Here is a 21,136-nt window from a genome sequence, read left to right as displayed (position 1 = left end):
AGCACCAATATAAGTGACTGGGTTCTAAAATCAGGCCTACTGCGCAACACTTTGTAGCAAACAAGCAGAAGGATCAGTGCACCTCATTTAATGAGTGCAACAGAGGTGGTTTGGTGATCAATGCATGTGATGAGCAACCTTGTCTGAGACCTGAAGACATGTTAGTTTGATGGGGTTCTAACTCAGGTCTCCTGTGTGCCAGACAATGCAACTTTTCAGGTCTCCGATATGTTATGCATCACATGATCATGGTCACCGAACCACCTGTTACACTTCAACCCCCTTTGACATTCTCCTTGAAGAGACCCATCTAAGTCACATGACCAATGCCTTTAGCTCAACAGGCTAACAGTCTTAATCCAGTCAGTCACATGTTAACCTTATGACTACCTTTGCCAGAGACGTGAAACTAACGTCTTCAGGCAAGGTTCTCATCACATAAGCTTGGATCACCAAACCACGCTCTTTTGATGAGTAACCTTGCTGGATGTTGAAGACTTGTGTTGCAGATGTGGATCTGTGAAACTCACTCAGCCTGAAGTGCCGACCCTTGCGCAACTGAAGAACGCCATTTTCAATAGTACGGTGGGTTAGAACACTTCAGGAGGGTGGTCATGCGTGTTTGTGAGGCGGAGGTCCTGAGTTCGAGTGTCGGTATGCGCTGAATCAGGGGGAAGCGGGACTCGTTAAGCAAGCAGCATGTTGTCCTTTACATTAATTTATCCCTATAGGCTTTATCTAAGTGGGCTAACAGTCTTGTGACATGCAGGAGACCTGGTTCGAACCCAGTCAGTCACAAGATTAAATAGGGAGTGGAAAGGCTATCCTTCTGGGGCCAAATTGCAGTTTGTGACACTCCCTTCTGACGCAGCCTGTGATCAGAGGGAACTAGAATGCAGGTCCATGTTCCAGAGAGTCTTAGCTTTCAGGAATGGGGTCATAATAGCCTAAACGATTCAAATGCTAGGAAGAAAATTCAACATGCCACATTGGCTTCAGAAACCGCCAGAAGTGTCAGTTTACCACAGTGAGTGTTTGAGTCGCTCGGTTCGCTACCCTTCCTGGCAGGCAAAGGCCCAGGATGTGGTCTCTGGTTTTAAATCTGAATGCATCTGAGATGTTGAACATATGAAACTGATGAACTTGAAGTGTTAGTTTGTAAACTTCACAGACAATGAAAGCAATCTACCATCTTGAAACTCAAATATTTACTTTTTAAAGCGCAATATTGACTCAACTCAATTTAAAATACAAGTTCAATTTATGATGTCAATATTTGAATTGAATGCACAAGTTGAATCATTAAAATCAATAATCTAATACAAAATTGTGTAATTCAAATAACATCTGTTGGCACTGAAGTCACACCATAGATGTCATGCCTTCCTGTGGGAATACTGATACAATCATTCAGTTAATTAGCATAGAACAAAAGACATGTGGCATCTGAATTGAGCAACACTACCACTTCACCCAACATTTACAGCATAAATTTGTTTTCTTACTGGCATTGAGATCTTTGGCTAATTGTGCACCTAATATTGTGGGCATCTGCATTTGTACTTGTTCCAAAGGCAAAGCACATAGTGGCTTGTTCTGTCACATTGTTTAAGAAAAATATCACAAACGAACATGTAAAAAAAAAAGGAAGAACTTTTCAATGCAAATATATAAAAATAAAAGAACCTGATATTTATTCCCTTTTCCTGATTTTACAGTAGTACAGTGTTAAAATGTGGACGTAGCCTGAGATAGTCATAGAAAACTGTAGATATGCATAGAATAGACAGCTTCTGGTCTTTAAAATAAACTGGTTGGCCCCACTGCCTGTGGTCTACAGGTAGGCCTTGGGAACGATGGGATCTCCGTACATGCAGTCTTCCTCCAGGGCCAGGTTGTACTGACTGCCACTTCCTCCCTTGTAGGCGCTGGTCACGATCCTCAACCAGCCCTTCTCACCCTGGCAAGAAAACAGAAACTACCTCAAATCTGGAGTTTCAGCTAGATAAATATGCTTTAAGGTACATGAGCAATAGAAAGTCAAGTTGAAGAAGTCAAGTTACCACCCCTAAATATCCCTGCACAACGTCTATTTGCGCCTCTACCGGATGGAAACTACAAGTGTAACGGCTGCGCTCAATGCAATGGCACTTACAAATGTAGATCCTTCAAAACACCCCCAAACAGGGAAACGGATCCCAATCAAAGGTGTTATTATGTGCTCCACTAAGGCTGTTACTTAGCTTATAACTTGTCCTTGTGGTAAAAATGATGTGGGTAAAACAAAGCGCAAGTACGAATCTCGGCGCATCGTAGCACCATTAGGTGCAAAAACTCGACATACCCAGTCGCTGCCCACTTTCTGGAAGCAAACCACTCAATTTCGTCCCTACGTTATATCGGCATCGAACATGTCACCCTCCCTAGGAGAGGGGGTGACCTCGACAACTTATTGTTAAAACGAGAGGCTGCCTGGAACTTTAATTTAAAGACCCTTGCTCCCGTCGGTCTCAACGTAGACTTTGATTTGAAGCCATTCTTGTGATTGTGATTTTGCTATTCATTGTAAAAGCTATAGGCTAGGTTTGTTGCCTCATCTTGATCACAATGCAATTCTGTAGCAGAACAGGATTATCTGTTGTAGTTTCCATGCAAGATCACTACAGACTACCAGATAGATATAATATGGCATGCATAGTGTTCATTTGATAAGGATCTTACCCAGGGCTCTCCCCATGAGTTGCGGACGATCCAGAATTCCACACCAGTCTCATCCATGCCCCAGCCGGCAACGGACACAATGTGGTTGATGTAGGGCTCCTCTACATACTCAGAGTACAGGCCTCCAGTGTAGGCATCCAACTTGTCCGTCGCCATGATCCCACAGCTACCAAGGACAAAAAAAAAATATGGCGACTGTATTTAGTTAAAGCGACACTTTTGTGTATGTTTTTGGAAGAGCAGGAAGGGAAAGAGAATACTTTGAATGAGTTGCATTTCTGCAGTAAGCCAATGAAAATTAAGCGCCAACTCCACACAAAATGAATGGCTCCTTCACTAACTTAAATCATAGTGCTACTACAGTCATTTTGTTTCACGTCAGACATGGGCAAACTGCCACGGAGGTAGAGGTAGGTGCCCGTTTGACTGACTTGGCTCTACTTCTCATGCAAATCCATACACCGTCCGGACAGGTGGAGCTCATGAGAAGAGAAACAGTCACAATGTTGACTCAGTCCAGTTCCAAATGGCACCCCATTCCCTACACTATATAGTGAAAAGGGTGCCTTTTGGGACACAGCCCATGTTGACCAAGTCCAGTTCCTAACCTGATCGGTCCGCCAGCGTAGATCTCAGCCATCATCTTCTCCCTCCCACTGACAGCACCGAAGTCTCCGACCTTCCACAGGGTGTAGTTCTGGATGATGTTGCAGACCCCGAATGTGGTGCAGGTTCCACACTGGTTGAACGGTTTGCACTCTGCAAGACAATATGGAGAACATGGGAAGTCTGAGAAATGGCAAATTAACCACATCAATCTTAATTGTGTGACAAAGTCTTGTGGCCAAATCTATAATGGGAAAGACTGTTCAACCAAGTAAAGTGAATGATCAGCTGGGAGATAAGTTATTGAGGCCTTACGCTGATCCTTGGCCTGGTAGTTGTTGCAGGTCTCGTCAGGGATGCCATGTTTGTTGGCGTACTCCCACACCCCAGAGTGATCACCTCCATGACAGGAGCCAGCCTCGCCACAGTCCACCACATTCTGGACTGACAGATAGGCAGAGGGCCAGGCTCCCTTCCGCTTGATGTTTATGCGATCTGACAAAAGGAGCACACCAAAAACCAGTCCATTAATTCAGTACTTGTTCCAGAATCTGCTCATTAATGTTGCAAGTCACCAAACTTAGTAGTAAGGACAACTCCAGCATTCTGAAGTCATTGTATTATGATAAAGGACTACTTGTATGTGCAAATGAGGAAATTACCTTTGCATTCTAAAATAAAAACTGATTTACAGGAAACCATGAAGCTTCAACTGCACATGCCAGCACATTCAGGGGTTGCCACAAACTTCCCTGCCATACACCCCCCCCCCCGGAATTTGAGTCAGTGAGTGAGTCGTGTTAAATGCCTGACAGGTATTCATGTTTGAACAATTGCAATATTTACTCCATCTACGTTATAAAATCTAGTTTCCAAGTGACTTTAGATTGGTAAACCATCTTTATGACAGTCATCTTGAAGATGAATTACCAAGCTTTGCAACACTGTTGTAACTTGTCAAAAGTCTGCAGACATCCATGGCCAAATAGAATAGCATTTTACAGTCTGATCTTCATCCTGTCCATTTGTGCCGTGTTCCTTTCAGATGCAAAATAATCTGTAAAGTACCAAGTAAACTGTATGCTTTGTTCATTTCTATGAGCTGTACAAGTCTGACAGCAGAAAGGCGAGCTGGAGGTTAGGCTACCTGCCATGGCGCTGGTGCTGCCGTGTGCCCAGCAGGAGCCACAGTACTGGGGGATGTGCTGGTTGCGGGTAGTGCTGACGTAGTTGGTGCCGTTGATGTTCCTCCAGTCCCAGGCCTTGGGGAGCTCATTGAGTTCAAGAAACTCGTGGGGTCGGGGCATCGTCCTGATGACATGACATCAGGGTATAAGGTTCTCTAGATAGAATTCTAAATGTAGAGCGGCACAAACAGACTCTGCAAGCATGACGAATATAAGCACTCATAAAGGCCCCATAGCACGATGGGACAATGCAAAACCTGACCAGATCGAGCTTGGCAGATCTGCCTCTCCAAGCACAAGCATTCTTTCAAAACTCAACTACCCCTGAAAAGGGCCATGCATGTTTCTGGAGACATCCAGTTTTGTCAAATTATATATTCAGGGGGGTAGTATTGAGTGCCCAATAGCAAAATGGGATGATTCACTTTAAATGACAGGTCAAACAAATAAATTCTGCCCATACTACTGTCATCTCCTTCCACCCACAGACAAGTCAGAACCCTTGTCTCCACCCTCGGCTTTGATTGCTTAATTGATTTCAAACTTTGGATAGCCTCTGAATAACACTTGAGGGGTTAACATTTTTTATTTATTTATTTTATTCAGGCTGTTGTGTGTTGGCAATATACCACAAACCAAGGTGCCTTATTGCTATCATAATTAGAGCAGTAAAAATAAAATGCTGACATACTCGTGGTATACGGTCTGATACCACGCCGCTCAGCATTCAGGGCTCGAACCACCCAGTTTATAATTCTATATAAGCTATTTTACGCTACCTTTTATATGGTTGATACTAGTGATATAGGTGTAAAACAGCCGAGGTGATAGAGCAACGACCCTGGAATAAATACAAAATGTGTGTGGGTGGCGAGAGGGTTGGTTTTACGCGCTCTGGATTGTCAGTACTGCATGTATTCTTGGCGCTCATGCCATGGCAGTCGATTGTAAGTTAAACTTAGGTATTCCTTTATGGGTAGTGTGATGGGTGGCAGTATTGAATTATGTTCTCATGGGACTGGCCATATTTCCCTCTGGCCTACGCCAATTACCTTAGGACGCAAAGGTGCGTCATGAGTCAGGGAGATGGTCTTAGTGACAGACCGAGATGATATGGGGAGGTTTACAAAGTTGCAGCTATAGGGACACTTAATCATCATGGTGCTTTTTAATGGTAAGTTTACATTTCAGTCATTTAGCAGACGCTCTTATCCAGAGCGACTTACAGGAGCAATTAGGGTTAAGTGCCTTGCTCAAGGGCACAGACAGATTTTTCACCTAGTCGGCTCGGGGATTAGAACCAGCGACCTTTCGTTTACTGGCACAACGCTCTTAACCACTAAGCTACCTGGTTGTGGTAAGTATAATTGAAACATGGGTATCATTATGGTTAGTGGGGAAATAAGTATAGGCAGTTACAATTGTAATGGCTTAGCAGATTTCAATTTTTACCTGGCTAAAAACAAAAGAACATAATATCTATTGTTTATAGGAAACTCACTCTCCAAATATAGATGAGGTAGGGTGGAAAAAGGACTGGAGGGAGAAATATATTTTTGTAATGGGCAAAGAAACTCAAAAGGGGTGATTATACCAATTAATATGGGCGGCGCACAATTGGCCCAGCGTCGTCCAGGGTAGGGGAGGGAATGGCCGGCAGGGATGTAGCTCAGTTGATAGAGCATGGCGTTTGCAACGCCAGGGTTGTGGGTTCGATTCCCACGGGGGGCCAGTATAAAAAAAAAAAATTATTCACTAACTGTAAGTCGCTCTGGATAAGAGCGTCTGCTAAATGACTAAAATGTAAATGTAATAAAAATGTTGATTCGATTGTGCAAACAGATACTCAAGAAAGAGGGATTATTTTAGATATGCTATTGGACCAAAAACAGATCTGGCTACAGTGGGGAAAAAAAGTATTTAGTCAGCCACCAATTGTGCAAGTTCTCCCACTTAAAAAGATGAGAGAGGCCTGTAATTTTCATCATAGGTACACGTCAACTATGACAGACAAAATGAGAAAAGAAATTCCAGAAAATCACATTGTAGGATTTTTTATGAATTTATTGGCATATGATGGTGGAAAATAAGTATTTGGTCAATAACAAAAGTTTCTCAATACTTTGTTATATACCCTTTGTTGGCAATGACACAGGTCAAACGTTTTCTGTAAGTCTTCACAAGGTTTTCACACACTGTTGCTGGTATTTTGGCCCATTCCTCCATGCAGATCTCCTCTAGAGCAGTGATGTTTTGGGGCTGTCGCTGGGCAACACAGACTTTCAACTCCCTCCAAAGATTTTCTATGGGGTTGAGATCTGGAGACTGGCTAGGCCACTCCAGGACCTTGAAATGCTTCTTACGAAGCCACTCCTTCGTTGCCCGGGCGGTGTGTTTGGGATCATTGTCATGCTGAAAGACCCAGCCACGTTTCATCTTCAATGCCCTTGCTGATGGAAGGAGGGTTTCACTCAAAATCTCACGATACATGGCCCCATTCATTCTTTCCTTTACACGGATCAGTCGTCCTGGTCCCTTTGCAGAAAAACAGCCCCAAAGCATGATGTTTCCAACCCCATGCTTCACAGTAGGTATGGTGTTCTTTGGATGCAACTCAGCATTCTTTGTCCTCCAAACATGACGAGTTGAGTTTTTACCAAAAAGTTATATTTTGGTTTCATCTGACCATATGACATTCTCCCAATCCTCTTCTGGATCATCCAAATGCACTTCAGACGGGCCTGGACATGTACTGGCTTAAGCAGGGGGACACGTCTCGCACTGCAGGATTTGAGTCCCTGGCGGCGTAGTGTGTTACTGATGGTAGGCTTTGTTACTTTGGTCCCAGCTCTCTGCAGGTCATTCACTAGGTCCCCCCGTGTGGTTCTGGGATTTTTGCTCACTGTTCTTGTGATCATTTTGACCCCACGGGGTGAGATCTTGCGTGGAGCCCCAGATCGAGGGAGATTATCAGTGGTCTTGTATGTCTTCCATTTCCTAATAATTGCTCCCACAGTTGATTTCTTCAAACCAAGCTGCTTACCTATTGCAGATTCAGTCTTCCCAGCCTGGTGCAGGTCTACAATTTTGTTTTTGGTGTCCTTTGACAGCTCTTTGGTCTTGGCCATTGTGGAGTTTGGAGTGTGACTGTTTGAGGTTGTGGACAGGTGTCTTTTATACTGATAACAAGTTCAAACAGGTGCCATTAATACAGGTAATGAGTGGAGGACAGAGGAGCCTCTTAAAGAAGAAGTTACAGGTCTGTGAGAGCCAGAAATCTTGCTTGTTTGTAGGTGACCAAATACTTATTTTCCACCATAATTTGCAAATAAATTCATTAAAAATCCTACAATGGGATTTTCTGGATTTTGCTTTCTCAATTTGTCTGTCATAGTTGACGTCTACCTATGATGAAAATTACAGGCCTCTCTCATCTTTTTAAGTGGGAGAACTTGCACAATTGGTGGCTGACTAAATACTTTTTTTTCCCCACTGTAATTAATCTATATGGGCCAAATAATGATGATCCACATTTCCTCGAAAATATAGATAATAATCTATTGAGCTCACAAGCAACGAATGAGTCTATTATGGTGGGAGATTATATACACATTTAAGTACCTCAATGGTTCGTAAAGGAAAACACAGTACAAACTATCACCCTCAAGCACTTTAGGAGAACACGAATACATTGGAACTAGTGGATATATGGAGGCTACCCTGACCTAGTGAGATATACATGGAGGCTTAAATCATGCTAGCAGTCTTGATTACTTCCTGGTCTCATTCTCGCTGGTATCAAAAGTAAAAAATAAAAAGGTATTAATAGACCTAACGAGGTCGGCCCACCATCTAACTCTTACAGAATTTCCACGTGAATATTGGAAATTTTAATCAAATCCTATTGATGACAATTTGTTCTTAACTAAGACAAAATAATTCATAATTGACTTTTTTCCTGCACAACATAGGTACAGCAGATCCCCTTATTGTATGGGACACTTAAAATTGTACTTTGAGGCCATACAATACTCATCATTAAAGCAAAAGCAGTTTAGAGCAAAAGGGACTAGACTAAAGGAAATAACAGCACAGATAGATGGTAATGGAAACTGTACTATAGGTACAAAATAGGGTTGAGGAAAAACAAAAAGAATCGGAGGTACTTATTCAAGAACGATCAAGTGTAATGTATTACGAAAATAATGAGAATTGGATAGAAAAAAATGTGAAGAATGCACAAAATGTCTCTGGAATCGTCATAGAAATGCTACCAAAAAGAGGAACCAAAATATTTTAAGCATACGTTTTCTTTTCAGTCTCCTCCATTTCCACTGAATGATGTTAACTGTAAGGATTTCTTTCCTAATAATAAAACAATTTACAGAAAGACCTGTGTGAAGGCCAACTTACAGAAGAGGAACTTGGAGGCAATTAAATATTTTCAGTCTGGAAAAACACCAGGGCTTGATGGTATACCAGTAGAGGTATATCAGACCTTTATTTAATGTACCCAAAAGATACATCAGCATGTTTTAATTACTCCTATAAAAATGGTAGACTTTCAGGTACTCAACAAGGTCTGATTTCATTACTACTAATGAAATCAACTGGACGCCTCTTACACTTAAAATGTTGTGATGTGAAAATCCTGGCGAAATGCATAGCACATAGAATAAAAAAAAGTTACACCAGATGTTCATCCTGATCAGACAGGTTTTTTACATGGACGATATATTGGAGATAATATACGACAATTACTTGAAACAATTGAACATTATGAAACAAAGATAGCAGGCCTGATCTTCATAGCAGATTTTGAAAAGGCATTTGATAAAGTACGACTAGAATTTATATATAAATGCCTGGATTACTTTAATTTCGGTAAATCTCTTATACAATGGGTTAATGTTATGTACAGCAACCCCAAATGTAAAATAATAAATAAATGGTTACTTCTCAGAAAGTATTGAGCTTTTAAGATGAGTAAAACAAGGCTGTCCGTTGTCTCCATATCTATTTATTATGGCCATTGAAACGCTAGCTATTAAAATTAGATTCAACAAGAACATCAAGGGGTTAGAAATCCAGGGAACAATAACAAAAAAAGTGTCAATGTATGCCGACGACTCAAGTTATCTGGATCCCTGCCCAGTCTCATTGAAGATCTTGATCACTTTTCTAGCCTCTCTGGACTAAAACCTAATTATGACAAGTGTACCATATTACGTATTGGATCGTTAAAGAGGACAGTGTTTACACTACCTTGTAGATTACCAATAAAATGGGCAGATGTGAATACCAAGTATGTCTACTTCACCATCTCAAAATATAAATGAACTCACAATCAATTTCAATAGAAAGTATGCAAAAATAGATAAGATTCTGCAACCATGGAGAGGTAAATACTTGTCCGGGTAGCCATGATTAGCTGTTCAGGAGTCTTATGGCTTGGGGGTAAAAGCTGTTAAGAAGCCTTTTGGACCTAGACTTGGCGCTCCGGTACCGCTTGCCATGCGGTAACAGAGAACAGTCTATGACTAGGGTGGCTGGAGTCTGAATGTTTAGGGCCTTCCTGACAACGCCTGGTATAGAGGTCCTGGATGGCAGGAAGCTTGGCCCCAGTGATGTACTGGGCCGTACGCACTACCCGCTGTAATGCCTTGCGGTCGGAGGCCGAGCAGTTACCATACCAGGCAGTGATGCAACCAGTCAGGATGCGCTCGATGGTGCAGCTGTAGAATTTGAGGGTCTGAGAACCCATGCCAAATCTTTTCAGTCTCCTGAGGGGGAATAGGCTTTGTCATGCCCTCTTCACAACTGTCTTGGTGTGTTTGGACCATGATAGTTTGTTGGTAATGTGGACACCAAGGAACGCAAGCTCTCAACCTGTTCCACTACAGCCCCGTCGATGAGAATGGGGGCGTGCTCAGTCCTCGTTTTCCCCCCTGTAGTCCACGATCATCTCCATTGTCTTGATCACGTTGAGGGAGAGGTTGTTATCCTGGCACCACACGGCCAGGTCTCTGACCTCCCTATAGGCTGTCTCATCGTTGTCGGTGATCAGGCCTACCACTGTTGTCGTGGGCAAACTTGATGGTGTTGGAGTCGTGCCTGGCCATGCAGTCATGAGTGAACAGGGAGTACAGGAGGGGACTGAGCACGCACCCCTGAGGGGCCCCCGTGTTGAGGATCAGCGTGGCAGATGTATTACCTACCCTTACCACCTGGGGGCGGCCCGTTAGGAAGTCCAGGATCCGATCCAGTTACAGAGGGAGGTGTTTAGTCCCAGGGTCTTTAGCTTAGTAATGAGCTGAGGTCACTATGGTGTTGAACGCTGAGCTGTAGTCAATGAATAGCATTCTCTTGGCCAGGTGGGAAAGGGCAGTGTGGAGTGCAATAGAGATTGCATCATCTGTGGATCTGTTGGGGCGGTATGCAAATTGGAGTGGGTCTAGGGTTTCTGGGATAATGGTGTTGATTGGGAGGCTCATCCTTTGTTCAAAAATGGCCTTTATACAGATTACAACTTCTCATTTCCGACTAATTGAAAATGACATTTTGTTTATAGTATCGCCCTTTCTTAAACAAGCCATACAAAGCTGGTTACAATTTCCGTTTTATCCTCCAGAAAATATCAAATAAATGTTAAGGTTAAACGCAAATATACTGATTAATAAAAACCATTGTTTATGGGAAAAAAAGTTAAATGTGTATTATATTTATTAATGATATGAAGAATATAAACTGGAGTTGTCACATATGCAGCTATCGAAAATATATGGGAATGTCTGCTCAATCCCAAACGTATAACCAACTGAGAGCAGAATTACCATACAAATGGAGGCAAGTGGAAAGAGGTACGGAACTTGTTTGCCTGCCATTTATTAAAAGATACAAACTGGCTGAAAGGAGTTAACATAAATAGAAAAATATACCAGTTTCATTTGTGGACAGAAATGTTGACAGCTGCGCCATACAGGTTGCAAAATAAATGGGAGATTTGCGATGTACCGATTCCATGGCACATGGTTTATGAAGTGGTACAAAAAACACGAGTCAACACTTCGAGTTTTTGAATCTAAATTATACAAAATTCTTGTCACCAACAGAATGATATATAGCTCATATGGGGCATACAACAATCTCAGCTCTGTAGATTTTGCTGCGAAGAGAACGAGATCATTTATTCTGGTATTTTCCCTATGTAGCTTGTTTCTGGATACTAGTTCAGGATTGGTAAAATAAAGCCATAGTCAGTCTATAAATAATATAATAATACTCGTAAGAAAAGTTGTCATCTTTAGCTCACAATCTGTGGATACTATACAATTAGAAAGGTTCAAAATGTTTGTAAAACATCACAGCACAATTGAAAAATATATGGCACATGTAAACCAAACGAGGGTGATCTATCGTGATAGGAGGGATGGGCTGAGAGGAGGGATTAAAGAGTTTGTTTGGTAATGTATTATTGTAAGTATTATGGACAACAAACTCACTCAGTGACTAACTAATAATATCAGTTGAGTGCAGAACATGCAGGCAATGTCCGCCTGAACAACACACACACAAACAAAAATCAACACTACACAGTTGAAGCCACTGGAGGCAAAAGATAAGCATGCGCTTGCCCTACTTCCCATAGATGGCTATTTTATATATATATATATAATGCAGTGTTGCGCCCATACATAATAACTGACTATCTGTAGACACAGCCGTGGGGAAAAAAAAAATCTACTACTACAATCATGTTGCAACAACTAGCTACTATTTATAGCTCGAGAGTAATCACTAGACAGCAAACATATCAAATTAGGTGATAGAAGACATCCCGGCTAAAGTTACCTGAATCCATCGTGTTTGTTCAGCTTGGGTCTATAGCAAGGCTGTTTTTCGTTAAAGTAGCGTCCAGCAAAGACACCTGACACCATAAACACGAATAACAACAGTGCTCGAGCCATGTTGAAAAAGATCAATCATATGACTTCTTAGGAACTGGGTGTGATTTTTATACTGTTTCACCACGAGGGTCAACCTGAACAAGGCGCAGGCGCGGCGCAGACTCGCTGATCTTTATGTCATAAGGATTATACTTCCCTGCCATTGATTACTGCTTTTACAGGCAGCACGAGATGATTTATAGATCAGTGCTCACTGCAGTTCGACCTAAGTGAACAACCACATAGCAAACGGCGTCCCGTGATTAGTTACTCACTACAGTACACTACACACATAGGAACAGCTGAATTGATTTTGTTTTACAAACATTGCACCTTCTAATTAATTAATCAACCAACAACGGAACACTGCCCTTGGCTTTAATCATGATTAATCGTTTCAGAAAAGTTACATTTTGGGCAGGGGGTAATATTGCCGAATGGACATACAAAATGGGCAGAACCTGCACTTGCAACATCCAGAAAGTGATACACTGATATGTTACAATTTGAGGCTTGCCAAAATATAACATTACCATTTTACAGGCTTGACAACATGTTTTATTGCAAGTTTCATTCAAGAGCACTATTGATACAATGTTAACAATTTTATAGGCTTGCCTGCATCAATGAAGCTCAAATGATCAGTGGTGGAAAAAGTACCCAATTGTCTTTACTTTTACTAAAGTAAAGACACCTTAACAGAGAATGACTCAAGTAAAAGTTAGTTACCCAGTAAAATACTACTTGAGTGAAAGTCTACAAGCATTTGGTTTTAAATATACTTAAGTATCAAAAGTAAAGGTATAAATAATTTCAAATTCCTTACACAAGCAAACCAGACCGCACCATTTTCTTGTTTTTTAGTCAGGGGCATACTCAGACATAATTTACAAACAAAGCATTTGTGTTTAGTGAGTCTTCCAGATCAGAGGCAGTAGGGAAGACCGGGGATGTTCTCTTGATAAGTGTGTGAATTGGACCAATTTCCTGTCCTGCTAAGCATTCAAAATGTAACGAGTACTTTTGGGTGTCAGGGGAAATGTATGGAGTAAAAAGTACATTATTTTCTTTAATGTAGTGAAGTAAAAGTAAAAGTTGTCAAAAATATAAATAGTAAAGTACAGATACCCCCAAAAACTACTTAAGTAGTACTTTAAAGTAATTTTACTTAAGTACTTTACACCACTGCAAATGATATAGGGCACGTTCCTCTGCCTAGGCGTTGCTGCCAGATCTTACAACGCCTGGATAGGTTTTACGTATCAGCAAAACACAATACAGCAAGCTGTCAAGTTGACGACAGTCAATGTGCCAGGCAACCATTGATGGATGCGTGCAACAACTGAGCAGGGGAACACGACCACAGCTTGCCTGCTACTTATAAAAGTATTCCACATTACCAGGCAAGGTTGTCAACTTTTGTATTTCATGCAGTTATCATTTTACAAGGAATAAGACAAAGCATATAAGATTACTCAATGTTTAATTCCAAGAAAGCAGAAGACAAATGTCCATCTCGCGTGGACTAATAAAGTATATCTTATTCCAAATATCCAGCTTTACTATTCACATGGGTTATCCCCAATGGCCAGAATGACAAGTTTGGCTCAGTGGCTAGGCTATGGATAAAAACCAAAGTATGTGTTTGCCTGTTACCTAAACAAGCTAATTTGCTCAAGAAAGACATTGAAACAGAAAAGGGAACCATCACTTACCAAACAGGATCGAATACCTTATTCAGTTACTTAACCATTTAAGACTGTGTATTTTGATTTCATTATAGCTATGGTGAATTTAGGAGAATTGTGATAATGCTCTGGTAATATATATTATGATTATTTTTTAAGGGGGTAGATCAGCTTTAATATTGCAGATAGATTGTAACTTCCATCAATGTAATTGTCTGCATCACTTCCAATTCCCCATATGTTTTTCTTTCTTGCAAATATATATATATATATATACACACACACACACATATATATATATATATATATACACACACACAGTGGTGTGAAAAAGTGTTTGCCCCCTTATTGATTTCTTATTTGTTTGCATGTTTGTCACACTTAAATGTTTCAGATCAAACAAATTTAAATATTAGTCAAAGATAACACAAAATGCAGTTTTGAAATGAAGGTTGTTATTATTAAGGGAAAACAAAATCCAAACCCACATGGCCCTGTGTGAAAAAGTGATTTCCCCCTACAACCTAATAACTGGTTGGGCCACACTTAGCAGCAACAACTGCAATCAAGCGTTTGCGATAACTTGCAATGAGTCTTTTACAGCGCTGTGGAGGAATTTTGGCCCACTCATCTTTGCAGAATTGTTGTAATTCAGCCACATTGGAGGGTTTTTGAGCATGAACTGCCTTTTTAAGGTCATGCCACAGCATCTCAATAGGATTCAGGTCAGGACTTTGACTAGGCCACTCCAAAGTCTTCATTTTGTTTTTCTTCAGCCATTCAGAGGTGGACTTGCTGGTGTGTTTTGGATCATTGTCCTGCTGCAGAACCCAAGTTCGCTTCAGCTTGAGGCCACAAACAGATGGCCGGACATTCTCCTTCAGGATTTTTTGGTAGACAGCAGAATTCATGGTTCCATTTATCACAGCAAGTCTTCCAGGTCCTGAAGCAGCAAAACAGGCCCAGGCCCAGACCATCACACTACCACCATCATATTTTACTGTTGGTATGATGTTCTTTTTCTGAAATGCGGTGTTACTTTTACGCCAGAAAATCACATTGTAGGATTTTTAATTTATTTATTTGCAAATTATGGTGGAAAATAAGTATTTGGTATTTGGTCAATAACAAAAGTGTCTCAATACTTTGTTATATACCCTTTGTTGGCAATGACACAGGTCAAACGTTTTCTGTAAGTCTTCACAAGGTTTTCACACACTGTTGCTGGTATTTTGGCCCATTCCTCCATGCAGATCTCCTCTAGAGCAGTGATGTTTTGGGGCTGTCGCTGGGCAACACAGACTTTCAACTCCCTCCAAAGATTTTCTATGGGGTTGAGATCTGGAGACTGGCTAGGCCACTCCAGGACCTTGAAATGCTTCTTACGAAGCCACTCCTTCGTTGCCCGGGCGTTGCCCGGGCGGTGTGTTTGGGATCATTGTCATGCTGAAAGACCCAGCCACGTTTCATCTTCAATGCCCTTGCTGATGGAAGGAGGTTTTCACTCAAAATCTCACGATACATGGCCCCATTCATTCTTTCCTTTACACGGATCAGTCGTCCTGGTCCCTTTGCAGAAAAACAGCCCCAAAGCATGATGTTTCCACCCCCATGCTTCACAGTAGGTATGGTGTTCTTTGGATGCAACTCAGCATTCTTTGTCCTCCAAACACGACGAGTTGAGTTTTTACCAAAAAGTTATATTTTGGTTTCATCTGACCATATGACATTCTCCCAATCCTCTTCTGGATCATCCAAATGCACTCTAGCAAACTTCAGACGGGCCTGGACATGTACTGGCTTAAGCAGGGGGACACGTCTGGCACTGCAGGATTTGAGTCCCTGGCGGCGTAGTGTGTTACTGATGGTAGGCTTTGTTACTTTGGTCCCAGCTCTCTGCAGGTCATTAACTAGGTCCCCCCGTGTGGTTCTGGGATTTTTGCTCACCGTTCTTCTGATCATTTTGACCCCACAGGGTGAGATCTTGCGTGGAGCCCCAGATCGAGGGAGATTATCAGTGGTCTTGTATGTCTTCCATTTCCTAATAATTGCTCCCACAGTTGATTTCTTCAAACCAAGCTGCTTACCTATTACAGATTCAGTCTTCCCAGCCTGGTGCAGGTCTACAATTTTGTTTCTGGTGTCCTTTGACAGCTCTTTGGTCTTGGCCATAGTGGAGTTTGGAGTGTGACTGTTTGAGGTTGTGGACAGGTGTCTTTTATACTGATAACAAGTTCAAACAGGTGCCATTAATACAGGTAACGAGTGGAGGACAGAGGAGCCTTTTAAAGAAGAAGTTACAGGTCTGTGAGAGCCAGAAATCTTGCTTGTTTGTAGGTGACCAAATACTTGTTTTCCACCATAATTTACAAATTAATTAATTAAAAATCCTACAATGTGATTTTCTGGATTTTTCTTTCTCAATTTGTCTGTCATAGTAGACGTGTACCTATGATGAAAATTACAGGCCTCTCTCATCTTTTTAAGTGGGAGAACTTGCACAATTGGTGGCTGACTAAATACTTTTTCCCCCCCACTGTATATATAAACCCCAGTTGTACTTTATTAAATGCCTTTTCGAAGTCTGCTATGAATAGCAGGCCTGGTTTCCCAGATTTTTCATAGTGTCCTATTGTTTCCAGTACTTGCCTTATATTATCTCCAATGTATCGTCCATGTAAAAAACCTATCTGATTAGAATGAATAATGTCCGACAATACCTTTTTAATTCTATGCGCTATACATTTTGCTAGAATTTTTGCATCACAACACTGAAGTGTAAGGGGCCTCCAATTTTTTTAATGGACTGGATCTTTATATTTTCCACTTGTATCCTGTTTCAGTAATAATGAAATCAGACCTTCTTCTTGAGTGTCTAATAATCTACCATTTACGTAGGAGAGGTTATGTCACGACTTCCGCCGAGGCTGCCTCCCCTCCTTGTTCGGGCAGGCTTCGGCGTTCGTCGTCACCGGCTTACTAGCCACTGCCGCTCCATATATCATCATTCCATTTGTCTTGTCAATTACACACAACTGGTTCATATCCCCTCATTGGTCTGTGTATAAGTGTTCCCTCTGCCCCCTTGTCCTTGTGGGTGATTGTTTTATGTGAGTTGAGTGTAGCTCGGTGGAGCTACTTGTACCTTGTATTGCCATGGTAGATTATTCCCCTGTGCCTGTATTTTGTTGGAACTACCCGTAACTTGTATTGCCGGGGTAGATTGTTCCCCTGTGCCTGTATTTTGTTGTCGCTATCCAGCGCAACTGTGTACGACGGAATAAACTCTGTATTCGGTGATTTACCCTCCTGCGCCTGACTCCTTCTAATCACACTCATCACAGGTTAAAACATGCTAATAACGGTCTTCTGAGTATATCAAAAAAGGTTTGGTATACCTCGACTGGTATGCCATTCAACCCTGGAGTTTTCCCGGACTTAAAGTCTTTAATTGCATCCAGAAGTTCCTCCTCTGTAATTTCACCTTCACATGAGTCTTTCTGTATGGCTGTTAATTTAACATTATCAATAGAAAAAAAATCTCTACAATTAGCTTCAGTTAGAGGAGATGGAGACTGAAATGAAAACATTTTACATTTTAGTCATTTAGCAGACGCTCTTATCCATAACGACTTACAGTTAGTGAGTGCATACATTTTCATACTGGCCCCCCGTGGGAAACGAACCCACAACCCTGGCGTTGCAAGCGCCATGCTCTACCAACTGAGCTACAGGGGAAAACAAGTACTTGGTTTCCTCCTTCAAAATAGAATTTGGTGAATCATGGGTGACTCCGTCATTTGTAACCAGTTTCAGTAAATAATTTTTTGGTAGCATTCCTATGTTGAAGATTAAAAAAGAATTTGGTGCATTTTTCCCCATATTCCATCCAGTTTGCTTTATTTTTATAATATATTGCACTTGATCTTTCTTGAATAAGTTTCTCCATTTCTTTTAGTTTTTCCTCTAATTTATTCTGAGCCTCTATGTTACAGTATTTATTGCTATCTGTTCTGTTAGACCTTCTATTTCCTTTGTTAGTATGGACTCTTTCGACCTAAATTGCTTTTGTTTTCGAGATGAGTACTGAATTGCATGGCCTCTAAAGGCACATTTAAAGGTGTCCCATACAATAAGGGGATTTGCTGTACCTATGTTATGTTGGGAAAAAATCAGTTATAAATTCCTCTGTCCTAGTTAAAAACAAGTTATCATCCAATAGGCTTTGATTACATTTCCAATATCCTCGCCCACGTGGAAATGCAGTAAGAGTAATGTATATGCCAATTATATGATGGTCCGACCGCATTCTGTCCCCTATCAACACTTTTTAAACTTTTGGTGCCAACGAGAATGACATAAGAAAGAAGTCAAGACGACTAGCTTGATTGAGTCTCCGCCATGTATATCTCACTAGATCAGGATATTTAAGCCTCCATATATCTACTAGTTCTAATGTATCCATGACATTCACCATTTCCTTAAGAGCATGTTTGTAGTGTGATTTTCTTTACGGTCCATTGAGCTATTTAAAACGGCATTATAATCTCCCACCATAATAATAGTCTTGAATTGCTTGCAGGGTTGATAATTTATTATATATATTGTCAAAGAAGTGTGGATCATCATTATTTGGTCTGTAAAGGTTAATGAGCCATATCTGTTTATGGTCCAATAACATATTTAAAACAATCCATCTACCTTGCGTATCTGTTTGGGCAATTTGCTCATTCGGATCGAAATTACTGTTCATTAATATCATCACCCCTTTTGAGTTTCTTTGCCCATGGGAGAAGTATATTTCGCACCCCCATTCCTTTTTCCACACAACTTCATCTAGAATTGTTGAATGAGTTTCCTGTAAACAATAGATATTATAAAAAAAATTAAGGGAACACTTAAACAACACAATGTAACTCCAAGTCAATCACACTTCTGTGAAATCAAACTGTCCACTTAGGAAGCAACACTGATTGACAATCCATTTCACATGCTGTTGTGCAAATGGGATAGACAACAGGTGGAAATTATAGGCAATTAGCAAGACACCCCCAATAAAGGACTGGTTTTGCAGGTGGTGACCACAGACCACTTCTCAGTTCCTATGCTTCCTGGCTGATGTTTTGGTCACTTTTGAATGCTGGCGGTGCTTCCACTCTAGTGGTAGCATGAGACGGAGTCTACAACCCACACAAGTGGCTCAGGTAGTGCAGCTCATCCAGGATGGCACATCAATGCGAGCTGTGGCAAGAAGGTTTGCTGTGTCTGTCAGCGTAGTGTCCAGAGCATGGAGGCGCTACCAGGAGACAGGCCAGTACATCAGGAGACGTGGAGGAGGCCGTAGGAGGGCAACAACCCAGCAGCAGGACTGCTACCTCTGCCTTTGTGCAAGGAGGAGCAGGAGGAGCACTGCCAGAGCCCTGCAAAATGACCTCCAGCAGGCCACATATGTGCATGTGTCTGCTCAAACGGTCAGAAACAGACTCCATGAGGGTGGTATGAGGGCCCGACGTCCACAGGTGGGGGTTGTGCTTACAGCCCAACACCGTGCAGGACGTTTGGCATTTGCCAAAGAACACCAAGATTGGCAAATTCGCCACTGGCGCCCTGTGCTCTTCACAGATGAAAGCAGGTTCACACTGAGCACATGTGACAGAGTCTGGAGACGCCGTGGAGAATGTTCTGCTGCCTGCAACATCCTCCAGCATGACCGGTTTGGCAGTGGGTCAGTCATGGTGTGGGGTGGCATTTCTTTGGGGGGCCGCACAGCCCTCCATGTGCTCGCCAGAGGTAGCCTGACTGCCATTAGGTACCGAGATGAGATCCTCAGACCCCTTGTGAGACCATAGGCTGGTGCGGTTGGCCCTGGGTTCCTCCTAATGCAAGACAATGCTAGACCTCATGTGGCTGGAGTGTGTCAGCAGTTCCTGCAAGAGGAAAGCATTGATGCTATGGACCGCCCGTTCCCCAGACCTGAATCCAATTGAGCACATCTGGGACATCATGTCTCGCTCCATCCACCAACGCCACGTTGCACCACAGACTGTCCAAGAGTTGGTGGATGCTTTAGTCCAGGTCTGGGAGGAGATCCCTCAGGAGACCATCCGCCACCTCATCAGGAGCATGCCCAGGCGTTGTAGGGAGGTCATACATGCACGTGGAGGCCACACACTACTGAGCCTCATTTTGACTTGTTTTAAGGACATTACATCAAAGTTGGATCAGCCTGTATGACCTTTCCACTTTAATTTTGAGGGTGACTCCAAATCCAGACCTCCATGGGTTGATAAATTTGATTTCCATTGATAATTTTTGTGTGATTTTGTTGTCAGCACATTCAACTATGTAAAGAAAAAAGTATTTAATAAGATTATTTAATTCATTCAGATCTAGGATGTGTTATTTTAGTGTTCCCTTTATTTTTTTGAGCAGTGTATATAGCTATTTAAAAATATATATCTATTCAAATATCTTGCATATCTTATTTTCCATCATTATCAATTAATATGCGTAATCATGTCGGCAGTTCATGTGTAGGATTTTAACCTATAACCCGGATAGCCATTGTATTACATTACATTTTTGACAAGCAATTATTATTTTAGCAAACAATTATTGTGGTTCATCCTATATTCTCCCTAACATCCTTACCCCCTTGCAACAGATGGGGATAAACACACACGCACATACTCAACCCCTTTCCTCCACAATCAACCATAAGATCAGATGCTCAACGGTTGTTACATCCCAGAGCCCAACTCAAGAAAGGACCCGATTTACGAATGCATATACAGTTACAGCTTTTCGAGAAAGCATGCAAGATTGAGCAAAAATTGACAACAATGTGAGATTTGATTAATCTATTTAATCTATGTAAAGTCCTAGGTGACGGAGATCAGATCCACCCTCTTCACCTGAGACACAAACACTCTGGTCCCCCGTTGTAACCATTTTTACCAAGCATCTCCGTGCAGTCAGACCTTTGATT

The 21,136-nt window shown here is 41.7% G+C and overlaps 1 protein-coding gene across 1 annotated transcript; it reads right to left on the bottom strand.

Moving 5' to 3' along the window:
• Window positions 1–1,186: 1,186 nt before the first annotated feature.
• On the bottom strand, window positions 1,187–12,523 carry LOC311139069 (cathepsin Z-like). The gene is made up of 6 exons (XM_084173930.1): window positions 12,366–12,523; window positions 4,475–4,638; window positions 3,643–3,822; window positions 3,330–3,480; window positions 2,722–2,887; window positions 1,187–1,960 (listed from the first exon to the last, which is right to left on the bottom strand). Exons 1-6 carry the CDS (start codon window positions 12,479–12,481, stop codon window positions 1,835–1,837), a joined length of 903 nt encoding a protein of 300 aa, XP_084030056.1. The 5' UTR covers window positions 12,482–12,523; the 3' UTR covers window positions 1,187–1,834.
• Between the last annotated feature and the right edge of the window lie 8,613 nt (window positions 12,524–21,136).

The sequence above is a fragment of the Coregonus lavaretus genome (assembly GCF_964263955.1).
Source record: "Coregonus lavaretus genome assembly, chromosome: 12".
Taxonomy (NCBI): domain Eukaryota; kingdom Metazoa; phylum Chordata; class Actinopteri; order Salmoniformes; family Salmonidae; genus Coregonus; species Coregonus lavaretus.
The sequence above is the reverse complement of the archived record's forward strand: the minus strand, read 5'-3'. Positions and strand labels throughout refer to the sequence as shown.